Source organism: Cydia amplana, chromosome 3 (genome assembly GCF_948474715.1).
Source record: "Cydia amplana chromosome 3, ilCydAmpl1.1, whole genome shotgun sequence".
Taxonomy (NCBI): Eukaryota; Metazoa; Arthropoda; class Insecta; order Lepidoptera; family Tortricidae; genus Cydia; species Cydia amplana.
In genome coordinates, this window is record NC_086071.1 from 6,144,286 (window position 1) to 6,162,455 (window position 18,170).

Sequence of the window (18,170 nt, forward strand, 5' to 3'; positions counted from 1 at the left end):
CTATATATTTATCAATATCGATTTTAAACAACGAGTAGTTTTAATGGAGTGAATAAAATAATAAGTAAGCATCCGTTCGTATTGTTTCGTAATTAAAAGAAAATAGAAGACCTCTTAGATAATTATAATTAACAAAGGAAGACACTGAGACCGCCTTGCTAGTTTATAAAATATATACTAATACAACCCAACTTTGAGCCTTGCGTCAAATTCACTGATTATAGCTGCAAAAAAAAAACAGTGATTGTAGAAGGCACCCCTTAGAGTCCTTATGGGTGGATCAACTATTTATTGTTGTTATTCTGTCCGGTCAGTCAAGAGACAATAGTAGCATAGTGTTAGAAGACATTGTACACCACCTTCTGACACGTTTGGTAGACGACCCTCAATGGAAGGGGTTTACAAGTATCACCAAAAAAGCGTGTTTGGTGGATTTAAATGCCTAAAAATCAGGTTTTAAAGAGTGACCCAGGAGAACACAACCATGGCGACGAGTGACAAGAAAAAGTTGATTCACCCTTGTAACGAAAATGATACTTATTACATATTCACTGCCTAGTGGTGTTTCACTTCTTGGCTAGCAGACTCCGGATGAGGGTCTCTAGTTTCCTTGTGTCGGCGGCGAACTTCCTGATCCCGTCCGAGAGCTTGTCCGTGGCCATCTGGTCCTCGTTCATCTGCCAGCGGAACTGGGCCTCCGTTAGCGATACCTTCTCTATATCGCTCTTTGCCGCCGTTTTTGAGTCAAGCACCTGTAAAAAAGTTAAAAGTTAGTAGAGGTAAAGTGTAACCCAAAATTATAACAGCGCCATCTGGCGAGCAGAAAACCGCAACTTAATCGGCCAAGACATAATTATATTCATACATACGATTACGTATACCTGAATATACATACGCGTGATATGCATATACCTTATGCCGAATATTATTTATACACATGATGCCTACAAAATCAAAGTTCACCTTTACCTACGTAAAACTAAAAAATTGCAGAAACTGGTCGATACAAGCAACTAATAATATGAGACAATACATATGTACAGTCAAAGAAGTTAATATCAATGCCACTTGTCATACTAACAATGTCAGGCGTGTCTCACTCCGCGATTTCTTCGCTTTGCTACAGGTAGCTAAAAGTACATCCGTTCGGCCCCAATTTTGGGGAAAGCCATAAGCCGCGCGTGGCGCTGTCGCCACCTAGCGGCCATATCTGTGTTGATCGTAACAGACGCGTTTGTTAGAGAGTGAGTCTTCTGTACGAGTGTATATCATAGTTTCGGACACGTACTCTCGGAGTATCCTGCTGTCGAATGTTCGTTGATTCGAATGTTGCTGGATCGAATGTTCGCTGGGTCGAAATACTTGTGGCCGAATTATGCATAATAGAAAAATCGTAATCTAGAATTGTATGTATGTATTGTTGTAAAGCTCATCGTCTCGTCTGGCATGGCCCAACATGTGTTTGACAGCTTATTTTTTGTCAGAAAAGGATGATCCGAGATCTTCTATGGGATGACAATCGAAACCTCAAATTCCATTCTACAATTGATTATTTCTACGCTTTTCGACCCAGCGAACATTCGATCCAGCGACAGTCGAATCAACGAACATTCGACAGCAGGATACTCCGAGAGTACGTGTCCGAAACTATGATATACACTCCTTCTGTACTTGGTACTATTATTTATTCTGTGACAATGTACGACGTGGCACAGCAGTGGCATACCTTTGGCAGCGGCCGGTCGCTGGCGGCGAGCTCCTGCAGCAGCTTGGGGCTGATGGTGAGCAGGTCGCAGCCCGCCAGCTCGCGGATCTCGCCCGTGTTGCGGAACGACGCGCCCATCACCTGATTACACGGTTAACATAAAACAACAAAAGTGTATTATTCTATTAATGATTTCTTCGCAGATAGCTTTTATATGTAATTTATTAGTTATATTTATATAATTTAATACGATGCTACTTTTTGTTCTTTATTGCATGACATATGTGCTTAAGGAAATGTTTGTCATACTCTTTTAGGGTCCATGAGGTACTTACTTGTATAAATGTTGTAACATCTCTTGTTGTAACCATGGTGCAATAAATGATTGATTGATTGACAAGCCAAATGAGAAATAGAATAGATGATTATAGGTTGTTAAGCCATTTCCGTCAGCAGAAAAAAGCAGCGAATTAAAAAAATGTCAGTGCGAAGGATATAGTTCGTTTTTTTTAGCATTAGAAAGAAGGTAAGCGATCTTGACATGTCTTTTAATTGAAAAACGCTTTTTAAAAATTAGTAACTTATACTTATGAAAGCAGAAGAATATAAATGATCGTATTATATTCATAATTGTTACATATTTGCCGTGACTTATTTTTAAAACATGTTTTTCAATTAAAAGACACATCAAGATTGTTTACCTTTATTCTAATGCTAAAAAAACGAACTATAGAAAATTTTAATTTCGCGCCTTTTTCTACTGACAAAGTTGTTTGACAGACTATAAATAATTATTACATTTTTTGGTGGATATAACTTGTTTTTTTTATAATCGAACCGGCAATAATGCGGTTGACCGGTGGAAGGTTTTTAAAGATTGCACCAATAGCAATATGTACTAGGTCTTTTGATCCTACCTATAGTAACAATTTCTCGTTATTTATTTTTATTTTATGACCCGCATGACCGTAGTTAAAGGAAATCTACGCTGGCGCCATTTATAAACAGTTGCCAACCCTATTGACATTTGACAATTCAATTTTTTTTTTACTCCAACCAGCTTTCTTCTTTCTTAGGCTTCGTCGCACAGGCGCGTATTCCGGGCGGTGCGTGAGCGGGGCGTGAGCGTTTTATATGTAAAAGCGGCGCGCCCCGCTCATGCGCCGCCCGGAAAACGCGCCTGTGTGACGAAGCCTTTAGTCCGGTTAAGTTTGAAACAGTTAAAATGCAATGCAAAAAAAAAAAAAATGTTACCTGTGTGTTGTAGCCGAACTTCTTGTAGTAGTTGAAGATGCGGGTGACGGACAGCACGCCGGGGTCCTCCTTGGCCTCGTACGTTTTCTTTGTATGCTCCACGTGCCTGAGCAGGCAAGAAAATCAACTTATACCTCGAATTTAAACTGTTGTGAGACATACTAACATTGAATAATTTTACGGTTTAGACTCACTTGTTTTAAGTGTCGCGCGAGTGACTTAAAACAAGTGAGTCTAAACCGTAAAATTATTCAAACTTATACCTCTTTTGTTAAGATTCGAGGAATCGTGCGATTTATAGAAAATCGATTTTGAAACTGGCTACTTTGACGCTGGTTTTCTTAAGTATATAATTTATAATGGAAAAAGTTATTATACATTTCCCTGAGATGATTGAAGTAAATAAACTTCTTTTAAATATTCAACGCCATCTATTGAAACGACATTGGGTTATTTTAAAGCAGTTTTCAGTTCCATCCATTCTGTTACATGCTGATATCTGGTCAAAATAACTCAAACTTCCGTTCAATAGATGGCGCTGAAACGGTAAAAATATAGTCATGGTACAGGTTGGTAAAGCTTTGGATTTCTCCGAAAGCGGTGCCGTCATATAGCGGCCATCATATAGCGGCCGCAAAAGACGGCCGTCTTTACGGTGACGACATGTGGAAAGTACCACGGCGTCATAACACACCGTCAGCCACCAAAGTGAAAGCGGCAAATTTGAAAAATGTAGGCGCGAAGGGATAACGTTCCATAGAACATTTGAATTTCGCGCCTTTTTCTACTGACAAGATTTGCTTGATCATCTATAATTTACTTGGAGGATGAAATATCATCAGAAGAGGAAAATAATCGTAGTACGGAATCATTTATTCAAATCTCGTGTCATTTATTCAAAATGGCGTCACCGCTATCTCATAAAACGTTCACGAAACTGTCGACACCGTCATGACGGCTGTCATCTTACGTTACGTTGACAATCGACGTAACGTAACGCCGTCTAGGAAACCGCGCCATCTTGTTTACATAAGATCGGTTTTCCTAGGATAGCGGTGCCGTCATATAGCGGCCGTCTCCATACTAAATTATTCGGCTAAATATGGATGTCGTAGTATTTGTATGGAGACGGCCGCTATATGACGGCACCGCTATCGGAGGAAACCAAAGCTATAGACCACGTTCTAGTGACGTCAGTCAACGCTATATAGCGGCCGTAACATGACGGCACCGTTTTCGGAGGAATCCAAAGCTTTAGATGTCTGGTCAAAATAACTCAACTTCCATTCAATAGATGGCGCTGAAACGGTAAAAATATAGTCATGGTACACGTTGGTAAAGTAAAGATATTGAATATCGTCACGGACAAAGTACCAAAAATATGTACACACTAGGTAGTTATTACCTTAATGTATGAGCTATAAGGTTGCGTATACATATTTTTAGCATTTTGTCCGTGTCATTCAATATCTGGCCTGGCTGGACGAGTACTCACCAGTCCAGGATCCTGCCGACGAACGGCGAGATGAGGGTGACATGAGCCTCCGCGCACGCGATGGCTTGGTAGAGCGAAAACAGCAGCGTCAGGTTGCAATGGATACCGTGTTTCTTCTCCAATTCCCTGAAGAAATGAACTAAATAAAGTAATAGGACCTAAAGTATATCACTACATAGTACAAAACAAAGTCGCTTCCCGCTGTCTGTCTGTATGTATGGGAGCGTTCAAGTATTACGTAACGCATTTGGGGGGAGGGGGGGTCTTGTAAAACGTTACGATGCGTTACAGGGGCGGGAGGGGGGGTTTGAACTACGTGTTACGTAACATTGATTTTAACCCTTCAGCCGGCCTAGCTAGAGCCAAAGTGACAATCGCTATCGCTCCGTAGCGATCGAAACGCAACTGTGACTGTCGCACTAATATGGAAGAGTGATAGAAAGACACAAAGCGTTTCGTTGTCGAAGCGATAGCGATTGTCACCTTGGCTAGGCCGGCAGGTACTTTAGGTAAAAAAATGGTCACTTGGTGGTTACGTAACGTTTTACTAGGGGGAGGGGGGTACAGAAAAACGTTACGGCGCGTTACATGGGGGGGGGACGGGGGGTCAAAAATGTCCAAAAATTGCGTTACGTAATACTTGAACGCTCCCTATGCTTAGATCTTTAAAACTACATAACGAATTTTGATGCGGTTTTTTTAATAGGTAGAGTGATTCACGAGGAAGGTTTATGTATAATCATAATCATTTATTTGCACATAAAAAGGGTTTTACATACAGGTGTTATAAAGTTACATTTCCAAGCTTTTTTAGCTGTTAACCCGTGCGAAGCCGGTGCGGGTCGCTAGTATTCAATAAACCGGACTAATCCCAACATGGTTGGGTTCCCCTCTGGTTTGGTAAATCACTTTCCGAAAATCATAATCGCTCTAGCATATTTGAACGATTGAGAGGGAAATAGACGATGGAACAAACGAAGTAGTTAGCGGTTGGCCATCTGTTTTTACTAGTCGTCAACAACTCTGATTTTGTAATGCCAATTAGGTTGGCAAATGAAACCTGAGAGGGCCTTTTATTAAGATAGTATGACATCTATTAATTTAACCATGGATCGGATGTCACTGGTATTTTTTGTATGGGGACGAAAACGCTATTTTTTCGTTATTTCCTAATTATTTCATTTCTAATTGGGCAATCTATTAATACGAAGTCGTTACCTAAACACACAGCTGAGTCCTACATTTCGAGTGTAAAACCGGTTCCGATCCCTGAATTTAACATCAAGACGGACATAATCGAGAGCACAGGCTTCGCCAATAAAACCAAGCAAAGAGAAGAGGAGAGTCTTACTTGGCAGCCTGGATGCCTTCCCAAGTGGATGCCAGCTTGATAAGGATCCTCTCCTTCTTGATGCCATACTCGGAGAAGGCGTTGATGAGCTTGATAGCCTTCGCAATGCTGGCTTCTTTGTCGAATGACAGTCTGTAATATATATGTGTCTGTAATAAATGTCTTAAAATGTACAGTTCACACACAATGTGTTGAGGAATCATACAAAAACCGTGTATCAGCTTTATTATGTTGCTAGACTTTATTATTAAGAATATTTATTTACCTGGCGTCAACTTCAACAGACACTCGGCCAGGGATGATTTTTAGGATCTCACATCCAAAGAGCACACTCAGCATGTCCAGTGTTTCGCTCACTTGTTCCTCGATGGTGCTGAAGTTATAAAAAAACATTATAGGTAATAATATCATACATACAAATGTTTTAGAACTAAAGTTTTAAAGTTCAAGTTAATCTTGGACCTAAGTTTAAGTTAAATTGAACCTTTGAATTCCTGTTGTGAAACAAAGTAACAATGTAAATAATACTTTTGTAAGTTATGCTACCTAGAGTCTAAACCGTAACTCAACAACATCCAAAATACTGGGCATAACCTTGAAATGCTTAATCCTCTTTTTTTCTAGCACTGCCAGCGCGAGCTACGCGCAATGTTTGTATCCATAGCCGATAACATGGGCTTTTCGCTTTTAAGCAAAAAGCGACTACAGATAGAGAACCCGCTTAGCAGATCGCTGGCAGTCAATGTGTAATTCAATTTATAGGTGTGGTGCTTAAACAGTTAAATTGTAGTAATTGTAGCATTATTGTCACCTGCCAGTATCCTTGCCATGCTTGATGGCTTTATCCAGAATGTGCTGGTACTGCTCCATTGCCGCAGCCGACAGGATCAGACTGGGGTTAGTGGTGGCATCTGTAGGCTTGTAAGCCTTCATGGCTGAAATGGAGCAAGCATTAGCAATAACTTTAAAAACAATATTTGATCTCAAGTATATGAATATTATTTGTCTGCGTGGAATAATAATAATGGTTGATAAAAACTACCCTATGTCTATTCCCAGGAGTGAAAATACCTCCATGCCAATTTTTATTATATCAGTTCAGCAGTTTAAGCATGAAGGGGTAGACAGACTGTTACTTTCATATTTATAATATTATAGTAGAGATAATGTCCTCACCTCACACCTATCAAGTATATTAGAAGTTTTCTTTAGGTCCATAAGGAGTCAATGGAATTTGAGTATATCAAAATAGCATAATATAATAAATTCATGAGATGAGTGGTCAAACCTCAGCCAAGCTATATATTATGTTCATTTAAATAAGAACTGCATGCACATCACATAGTTTTAATTAAAGAACCCATTTGCTTGACTTATCAGGTTTGACCACTGACCCCTCAGCATAATATGCTCTTAGCAGGCAACATATCCAAATTGCTAGTGTTAGGTACATTTTTTTTACATGCATATGATGTAATAATTCATACAACTTCTTAATAAGTGTGATAGCAGTTTATTTACAATTCATTTATTTTGCTAGCATACATTTTATGTAATTATACTTGATAGCATTCCTATCTTTGCAACATCAAAATATTCTCTTATCATCTCATCATTAAATAACACATCTAATTGAGTAAAGTACACTGGGCAATCATGTAAAATAATCTTTAAATGCAAAGTTAGAAGCAAAAGTGTAAAGTTTAATGAAGCAGTGATTGCATGCTTAATTTAGTAAGTGAGCTAACCTTCAAACTCCCCGGTGTCGGCGACCACCGTAGATACCTGCTTTAGCTGGTCAAGGGCGCTCATTTTGGTGCGCTTTGCTTGAGGTTCACCACTCATACTGACTATTGGGTGCTACAGTATTGTTATAAGTAGAGCGTGAATATTATGCCGAATGCCGACGGACAGAACACGAATATAACCTCTAAGTTCACAATCGCTTGAAGGTGACCCTGTCCAAAGAGCATAATAATCACTACATTCAGCATTCACCCTGTCACCCTGCCACTACCAGCTAGCGATGGGCGAGTCGAGTTATCTGATTCGAATAATTCGAATCAGCCTACAGATGAGTTAATTCGAATCAAGACTATGGGCAATTCGAATCAACTCGACCACTAGCTAACTCGGCGAACAACTCGCCGAGCCGAGTCAACGCTATCACACTGCTACTAAGGCCATTCAAAAATAAACCTTAATACTGTAGCCCGAAGGCTCTTTTTACAACAACTGCCGCTCGATTCGCCGTCTCAACTCGAGTTGGTACTATGACCATTCAAAAATAAACCTTAATTCCGTGACCCGAAGGTTCATTTTACAACAACTGTCGCTTGATTCGCCATTCCAAGTATCCCAACTCGAGTTCACTGCTAGTATGGGCATTCAAAAATAAACCTTAATTCCGTGCCCTGAAGGTTCTTTTTACAACAACTGCCGCGTAACTCGCCGTCTCAACTCGCTCCGCGCCTGTCCCTGTGACCTTGTCGCGAACCACGCGAATCGTCGAGTCGAGTCAACTCGATTTTGAATTCGAATCAGCGGCCGAATCAATTCGAATGATTCGAATTGAAAAAAAGTGGACTCGTCACATCGCTGTCTACCACTACACTACACCACTACGACCTACTACGACAACGACATTCATTCGCTAGCCTTCTCTAGTTCATTTATAAGTTAACGTATTATTATTTGAAGACATCTAAGACATCATTAATTACAAAATAATGCACGTGACTTTTACCTGACTTATATTTTTAACTTATTACGTTAAAATGTTAATCATTCTCTTTTATTTTTATTCATTTATATACATCTTATTACATCAAAATCTCTCAATGAGAATGCAATGAGAAGTAAAATTTTGTGAAATCCGAACGTCCTAGGACTGTCAAAGTGACAGTCACCGTGACAGAGGGGCTACCGCGAACCACGTACGACGTGTTGCATCTCTGTCGCACTTGTAATTTCGTATGTAAGTGTGACAGGGAGGCAACACGTCGAACGTGGTTCGCGGTAGGCCTTCTTAGCTCAGAGGGCCTACTGCGAACCACGTTCGACGTGTTGCCTCTCGGTCGCACTTGTAAATTCGTACGTAAGTGTGACAGGCAGGCAACACGTCGAACGTGGTTCGCGGTAGGCCCTCAGCTAATAGATGTGGTATACGCGTGCGTCCGTGAGGGACAAAACATATGCAATGCGACACTATGCTTGTCAACCAGGTCAGTAAAAAAAGGCGCGAAATTCAATTTTTCTATGGGACGACATCCCTTCGTGCCATAGAAGGTAGCATCCTATAGAAGTGGTCTACGCGTGCCTCCGTGAGGGACAAAACATATAAATTCGACCAATCATAGCGTCGCATTGCGCCGCTATGATTGGTCGAATTTATTTGTTATGGTGGGCAACAAATGAATTCGACCAATCACGGTGGTCAATTTACGGTGGGGAATAAAACAAGATGCGAGACTGTGACAAGGACAAACAATAATAGCGCTTTCGCTGCTACTCCTACTGAAAGATATATAAGACTATCCCGTTCTGTCAGTTATCCCCACCACTCATGCCCAATCCAGTTATACTAGATTCATGGTGCCTACATTTTTCAAATTTGCCGCCTTTTTCTACTGTCAAGATCAGCCAGCCTATTATGGATAGCTTTATCCATCTTTATCCACGTGATAAAATAACTGTCACTGTTTAACACCGTGGGAAAGAAAGTGACGGACACCGTTTTATCACGCTGTCACGTAGACAAGAACGACCATCATATCCGTACTGGTTGACCAAGTATTATATATCGGATGTCAATGTTTTATGCTCTGGTTTCCTAGGATAGCGGTGCCGTCATATAGCGGCCGTCTCCATAGAAATACTCCATATTAATCATAATCATAATCATAATCATTTAATCGCAATCCATGGTATTTAGCCGTAGTAGCCGTTTAGTATGGAGACGGCCGCTATAATTATGACGGCACCGCTATCCTAGGAAAACCGATCTTTAGCGCGGCATGAAATATTGCACTCTTTAGAAGTAATACAAACTATACTTGGTCAAGCAGATCTTGTCAGTTGAAAAAGGCGACAAATTTGAAAAATGTAGGCACGGAGGGACTTACTCTATGACATAGTTTGTCAAAGGACTGTCACCTTTCAAATATAGACAGAGAGAATCATACTCATATCATACTATCTTTGTCTTACACACCCAAAAGAAAAGGATGAGGAGTTTTTTTTTGTTCTTATTTACTGACAATTTGGTTTGACCAACTATAGTATCCTACGGCCACTATTCCAATATTTTCAATTTCATCTGTGTCCATTCTGTGCACTATTCTGTGTCATAAATATTTCACATTTTAGAGTTTGAGTTTTTAAATAGGAATAAATATAATGGGCAAACATTTCGGCGAATTAGCAACTATTCGCGGAATAGTCTACTATAAACTCTCTCATCATGAATTAAACCCTTTAGCCGGACTAATAAGTAGGGGACTTCCAAATGTTTTGCCGAGGACTCGAGCTACTATACTTTACTGGTTACCACGTAAGTGTATTTTACGGACAACAAACAAATTTAGGAAACGTGTTAAGGGAAAACCACATCCGCTTTGCTAATCATCATTTCGCATTTATAAGTTACTGGAACCTAAGATGGTCCAGGTAGTATCGTACCTAACATAGCCCATTTTTTAGGGTTCCGTAGCCAAATGGCAAAAAACGGAACTCTTATAGATTCGTCATGTCTGTCTGTCTGTCTGTCTGTCCGTCTGTCTGTCCGTCCGTATGTCACAGCCATTTTTCTCCGAAACTATAAGAACTATACTGTTGAAACTTGGTAAGTAGATGTATTCTGTGAACCGCATTAAGATTTTCACACAAAAATAGAAAAAAAAACAATAAATTTTTGGGGTTCCCCATACTTCGAACTGAAACTCAAAAATTTTTTTTTCATCAAACCCATACGTGTGGGGTATGGATAGGTCTTCAAAAATGATATTGAGGTTTCTAATATCATTTTTTTCTAAACTGAATAGTTTGCGCGAGAGACACTTCCAAAGTAGTAAAATGTGTGTCCCCCCCCTGTAACTTCTAAAATAAGAGAATGATAAAACTAAAAAAAATATATGATGTACATTACCATGTAAACTTCTACCGAAAATTGGTTTAAACGAGATCTAGTAAGTAGTTTTGTTTTATATGTCATAAATCGCCTAAATACGGAACCCTTCATGGGCGAGTCCGACTCGCACTTGGCCGCTTTTTTTTTAATTAATGTTAACAAAGAAAGACATTAAAATTACCTAATATTAAGGTCCTACACGCCAACATTACGCCAACCTAATATTGGTAACGGGCCATAAGGTAGGTACGTTAGTTTTCGTCCAGCTCTAGTTTTCGTTTGCAGAAATATGTACCTACTTATTGCAATCCTTAATGTCAAAACAATATATCTATCTACATAAAAATGATATTTCGCGAGTAGAAAATTAAAAATGTAATATATTATTTGCAAATCTCTCAAGTGGACGAAAACTAGAGCATAGACGGATAAGAGACGGATACTAGCGCAATGACCCTAGTCGACGGAGCACAGAGTGAGTTGAGGCGACACGCGTCTTGTAACAACCTATATTTCAGTAGGTACTAATAGTGAAAGCGAGAAGGCGCACAAAAGGGACTCAACCTGCTGTGATTTTGGTTTTGGCGGGGCCATGTAAGCCAAACAATCTTTTGTTTTTCAGCATTCGTTCTAGGATACGCATGGTACTCTTACGTAGAGTATGCGTTTTTACAATCGAAAAGAAAAAATCCGAAAGACTACTTAAATGAAGTCGACCCCAACCCACCGCCGCCCCCGGCGCCTGGAGAACCAAAGAAGTGCAAGCCCAAGAAGAAGCAAAAAAATTAGTAGGTAGTGAGTAAAGTGTTGTGAAAGGCTCGAGCCTTGCTGTATTAACCGTTAATGCTTGGGAGTCTTTTAGGGTCGAAAACATTCTGGTAAGGATAACGAAAAACTAACCCGGTAGAATTAACTATTTACACGATGAATTAATTCGGATTATGCAAAACGGTAGGTCCTATGTAGGTACATTTGTACAGTTAGCAATACCATTAGCTTTAGCACTCTCAGGAGTGCCAAGGTAATAGTTTTGCTGGTTGTACCTACTTATAGGTACCTATTGCACTTTTTATAGTCACACTTTCATACAACATAAACTCAGAGTCGTAATTAGATTCCAAAAAATGTTGCCACTGCAATAATTTGTTTGTAAAATAGTAAATTCCTTTTTATAAATAAACACGCTAAGATAATTTATTTATTGGTAATTTTACTCCTACGATTTAAAAAAGTAGTTTTATTTAGGGTGCATTGGGGTAATTTTGAAAATGGCAAATATCTACTAAACTAGAAACACTTCATACTTTAGCAAGTAGCAACACTTATACCACTGGCACGCTTACGTGGCATCTTGCGTACTGTTGCTACACAGTAGAAAGCTTTTCTAGTTTAGTAGATATTTGCCATTTTCAAAATTACCCCGTCTTCGGATTTACCCCAATGCACCCTACTTCTTTTTACAATTTTACATAAATACAAGACGCGCTAGTAAAAAGTGGCAACCTTGTCTTACTTTTTTTGGAATCTAATTACGATTTTCAGTTAGGTATATATAGCTGGTCAACCAAATTATGTCAGTAAAAAAAGGCGCGAAATTCAAATTTTCTATGGGACGATATTCCTTCGCGCCTACATTTTTGCCGCCTTTTTCTACTGTCAAGATTTGGTTGACCAAGTATTCCTATATTTTTACCTGACTGTAACAAAAACAACCAAAGTGTATGTTTGAAAAAAAAAACAATAAAATCTTCATTTACAAGGGTGAAGTGACTTCATGTGTACAATAAAAAGTAAATTCTAAATTAAGTAGCCTTCAAAGTCTGCGAGTTTTTCAAACTTAAAATCTAAAGCGTTTATTGCACCCATAACTAGCTGGTGACCGTCCACAGTGGAGGCATACTGTGCAGACGCACATGTGTGAATTTGAAGCCAGACGACGCTCAGAATTCGACACTAAGCGTGACGAGCTAAAGGCCAGACCACCTGTGGCCATCACATAATCGGAGGGGTGCTGACCTGCAGCGAGTGTGGCCGCGCATTTGCTGCAAAGATTGGCTACGTCAGTCACCTGAGAGCGCACAGCGCACCAGCGACGCTCTCAGCGGTTGAAAGCAGTAGCTGTGGCCGAAAACGACTAGATGATGATTACAAATATATGGATCAACTATTACTTATTCTGTGGTAAGGGGACGGCAATTTACCTAGTTATTTTATATAGGTAACATAAAATATAAATTATTTTTAAGGCTTAGAGAGCATTAAGGCTCAGGTATAGCACTCACAGCACTAAAGCACGTGGAAGTGGAAGGAAGTATTCGCCTAATATGTAATTTGTTTTTTTTTTGTATTGCTACTGTAAAAATATATGTTACGTAACATTGGGTTAAAAATTATAAAAAATAAAATACCGTTTTATACGGCAGGCATCTAGTTTTTCATTTAATTGCCTAGTAGTTAGTCTATTGCCTAATCGCATTCACCTACTTTATTTACGTAGGTATACTAGGTATAAGGTGCTATAACATGGTTAGAGTCTGTGCGGAAAGAGAAGAGTCGTGAAATGTATTGGGCCCCATACATTCCACGACTCTTCTCTTTCCGCACAGACTCTATTACTAATAATTTTTAATTTTTTTTTCAATATTTTTTAATAAAAAGACACGTCAAGATTGCTATGCAAAAAATAATATATCTATGAAAAAGTTTTTGGCAAAAAATTCATTTTTGGTACAAGCTTTTATCGCGGACTGTACTTTTCTTACGACAGACAACTAATACTCATCGAGACAATTCTAAAAACCCCTAACACAATTAGGTTGCGTTGTTTCATCACAGAGTTCCTATGGCCACCTCCTGTCTCCATCATCAGATCAGCTCGATGGTACCATAATATTGCAACATGTGTATGCAAAATTTCAGCTCAATCGGAAACCGGAAAGTGTATCAAATTTAACTTGCAAGATTCCATTACAAGTTAGTTACATACAGGTCGAGTTCCTATGGCCACCTCCTGTCTCCATTATCCTTGGAGGATATAATCAAACGGAGACGCCATGTCTGTAATTTTCTGTACAAAACAGTCTGCCGATTTTTGCGGGGGAGGGGAACGTCAAATGTATGCGTAACGTAAAAATAGCCATGTCAGATAAACGTCAGTCCATACATTGTGTATGACCGTTGGCCGCCTATTTTCGACAGAGGGGAAAGCCTGTTAATGGCTACTCCGTTTAGTTGTATCCTCCAAGCCATTATCAGATCAGCTCGATGGTACCATAATATTGCATTGTCACCCGACTTACATGTGTATGCAAAACTAGCTGTTGCCCGCGACTTCGTACCCGTAGATTAGCATATTTTCCCCATACAAACTTTGGACCCCCATTTCATCCCTTTAGGGGATGAATTTTGAAAAATCCTTTCTTAGTGGACCCCTAGACCTTATAAGGAACCTACTTGCCAAATTTGGACTTTCTAGTCCCAGCGGTTTGGGCTGTGCGTTGATTTAAGTCAGTCAGTCAGGTCTTTCACGTTTATATACGTTTGTATATAGATTTCAGCAGCCCATCGACACCCCATACTATGATAACTTAGGAACGTACTTGTTACCAACGTTGAGGCATAGTAAATAATCTTATCGAATTAAAATGACTGCTGTTGCATTTTGGTAACACATACCATACTTGCTTTTAAACATAGACGTATTATACCTACTTTTCTTTAGGTTGGTATGATCGGTAAAACGTCTACCGTCCGTCATTCTAAATTGTCGTGAAAGCGGTTATGTTACGTGTTTATTTTTGTGTTTAGACCAAATAACTTTAGCTTTTAGTTAAATGGGGGGCAAATCTTTAAGAAAATGTGAAGTTTGTGGGGTCAGGCGTGTAAGGAAACTTACTTCTGATATATTTTTAGCAAGATTTCCCCTTGATTCAAACAGGTCGGTAAACTGATGTTTTTGTGCGATATTTTCATTTTGAGTCGTTACCAGATACTAATTTAATTAGTTTGGAGTAGTTTTTATCGTTTACAATCCTTGATTAAAACGAAAACATTCTGTGAATAGATTCTTCTTGTAAAAAACTAGGTAACCTAAGACACGAATAGTGTGCGAACAACTTATCGATAATCCCTTTATTTCAGATATCGACTATGGGTAAAGGTAACAGGTAATGAGGATTTGGAATATTTACCTATACAAAGGCTAAATGAAACTCCATTATGATTATGATTATGATTATGATTAACCTCTGAATATCTACAAGTGAATGAGCCTGACAGCTTTTTCCCTTTGTGGGAAGTTGGAGTTCACAGCCTTCACAGGCAAGACTCAGTGTTTGCAGGAGTGCTCTAATAGTAGTTTATGCAACAGTGATATAATAAGGGTTCTTAAAATTCAAGGGTCGAAGTTACAAAACGAGACGTAGTCGAGTTTTGTAAAAAAAGACCCGAGAATTTTAAGAACCAATTATGAGCTGTTGCATACATTACTTTTTCTATGACAGCTGCAGCCAAAAAAAAAAAAAAAAAAAAAAAAAAAAAAAAAAAAAAAAAAAAAAAAAAAGTTATTATTAAAAAAAAAGTTATTATTAAAAAAAAAGAGTTATTATTTAAAAAAAATTGAGTTATTATTTAAAAAAAAAAAAGAGTTATTATTTAAAAAAAAAAAGAGTTATTATTGTAAATGAAAACATACCTCTTTCAATCAAGATGATCGGAACTTGTATCTTTAAAAAAAATAAAGCAGTTGTATTATACTCATAAGATGACTGCTAGCAGTCATCTTATGAGCCTATAGACAAAGCATTCAAATGACATTGCTTTAGATATCACTGTCAGTCATTTAATTGACACATTTAAGTGCTGGAGTAGAAAAAAGTAGATTGTAGCTTTAGTTACGTTCATAAGCGTATTGTGTAATGAATCAAAGTCCTTTGTACAATCATTTACTTTTAATTTACTCCGACTAGTTACTTCTACGTACACTCTTAAACAATCTTAAGTTCACAAGCAGTAACCTTCGTGCTAAATTTAGTGTTACTCGTTCCAGCGCCGAGCGAGAATGAGCCTTCCACCCCATGGTACATTATATTTATACTCTTTTATCATTACAATCTGCGGGTAGGAGAGAAGGGTCATTTTCGCGACGACCGACAGATTAATTAACAAATATTCGGGTATACACAGATCATATTTTTAATCACTACCTACTGAATACCATTATTTTAACTCGAAATCTTACGAAATATCACAATTGTAATATGCCTACGTAAATATAAAACTATTTGTATCTTATCTTTATTATGTAAAATAAAATTATTTTTATATTTTGCATTTATTTTATTAATCCACCTGATTTTCAATATTTACTTTTACAGTAGTACAGTACAACAGCACGTATCGCACATTTATCGATATCGATAAACAGTAGGTACCGGAAGTGTCGAGCCCTAGCGTTGTTTTTTTTTGTGTTGGCAGTATTGACATGTATTTGGTGTGTTGGCACAATGTACGTTCTTAATTCGGTTTAAGGCTTGTTCGAGAGTGCCGACTCTTAAAACGTAGTGATTTAATACTCTTTGGATTTCAGCTCAATCGGAAACCGGGAAGTGGATCAAATTTAACTTGCAAGATTCCATTACAAGTTAGTTACATACCTACAGGTCGACCTAATAAAAGCTTGTTAAAAAAAATACGAACGTTGCCACATTCCAATTTCAATTTCATGTGTGTCATAAATATTTGACATTTTAGAGTTTGAGTTTTATAAATTGAAATAAATAGAATGGGCAAACATTTTGGCGAATTAGCGACTATTCGCGGAATAGTCTACTATAAACTGGCTCCTCATGAATTAAACCCTTTAGCCGGACTAATAAGTAGGGGACTTCCAAATGTTTTGCCGAGGACTCGTGCTACTATACTTTACTGGTTACCACGTAAGTGTATTTTACGGACAACAAACAAATTTAGGAAACGGGTTAAGGAAAAACCACATCCGCTTTGCTAATCATCATTTCGCATTTATAAGGTACTGGAACCGAAGATGGTCCAGGTAGTATCCTACCTAACAGCCCATTTTTAAAAATTAATGTTAACAAAGACATTAGGTACCTAATACATATTAAGGACCTACACGCCAACATTACGCCAACCTAATATTGGTAACGGGCCATAGGGTAGGTGCGTTAGTTTTCGTCCAGCTCTAGTTTTCGTTTGCAGAAATATGTACCTACTTATTGCAATCCTTAATAGGCGGGGGAAGAAAAAATTTTGCTTGCATTAATTCGTACAGTTTCGAAAGCTTTTTCTAATCAATATTTAGGGTTTACAGATGCCCACGATATGATTATCTCCAGTACCGTAATTGAGCTCTTCATGAAATTAATGACCCTAGGGTCAATATCTAGAACACTATACAGACTAAGTCATACAGTCGGGATAATGTATCAATTATATGTCTTAAGTTAGTTCATGATTAATAACAAAGAAATCCCGAGAGTTTCCTGTGAGCTGTGTACAGTAAGCTCAATCTATAGTTTTTTTTTAAATAATCGATATAAATGTAACTTAAAAATTCCTACACAATTCGAAAATTTGATGATTAGGTCATAATATTAATCTCAATTGATATGGAAATTTGCACCACTAGGATACCGTGAGATCTATTTATTATGATTTTTTATTTTTTATTTTATGCTTAAAAAATATGTTTATTCATCCTACACTCGAAAATTTTATATTTCTACAATTATATGTTTATTTAACACGTGTTATCAAAAAAATATTGGAATAATAACAAGTGCTTTGCGAGAAATCAAAATAAATAACAAATAATTTGAGACCAATACTTTTAAAATTGCTACGCTCAAAATAGCTACGTTCAAAAAGCCTAATGACAATACTTTGAAAGTCAATATTTATAAAAAAACGTCACCTTTCTCACTTGTTTGACACTGACATATCCCATCCATAGAAGTGTCAAGAGTGACGTTCCTTTAAAAACGTCACTTTTGTCACTTGTTTGACACTGCCATAGCCCATCCATACATGTCAAAAGTGACGTTTCTTCAAAAACGTCACTTTTGTCACTTGTTTGACACTGACATAGCCCATCCATACAAGTGTCAAGAGTGACGTTTCTAAAAAAACGTCACTTTTGTCACTTGTTTGACACTGCCATAGCCCATCCATACATGTCAAAAGTGACGTTTCTTCAAAAACATCACTTTTGTCACTT

At 38.2% G+C, this 18,170-nt stretch overlaps 1 protein-coding gene across 1 annotated transcript; it reads right to left on the reverse strand.

Annotated features, from left to right (window-relative positions):
• Window positions 1-524: 524 nt before the first annotated feature.
• Window positions 525-7,760, reverse strand: LOC134662442 (transaldolase). The gene is made up of 8 exons (XM_063518668.1): window positions 7,554-7,760; window positions 6,617-6,740; window positions 6,071-6,178; window positions 5,806-5,937; window positions 4,455-4,580; window positions 2,960-3,065; window positions 1,727-1,846; window positions 525-752 (listed from the first exon to the last, which is right to left on the reverse strand). The coding sequence occupies exons 1-8, from the start codon at window positions 7,648-7,650 to the stop codon at window positions 567-569; spliced, it is 999 nt and encodes a 332-aa protein (XP_063374738.1). The 5' UTR covers window positions 7,651-7,760; the 3' UTR covers window positions 525-566.
• Window positions 7,761-18,170: the final 10,410 nt, after the last annotated feature.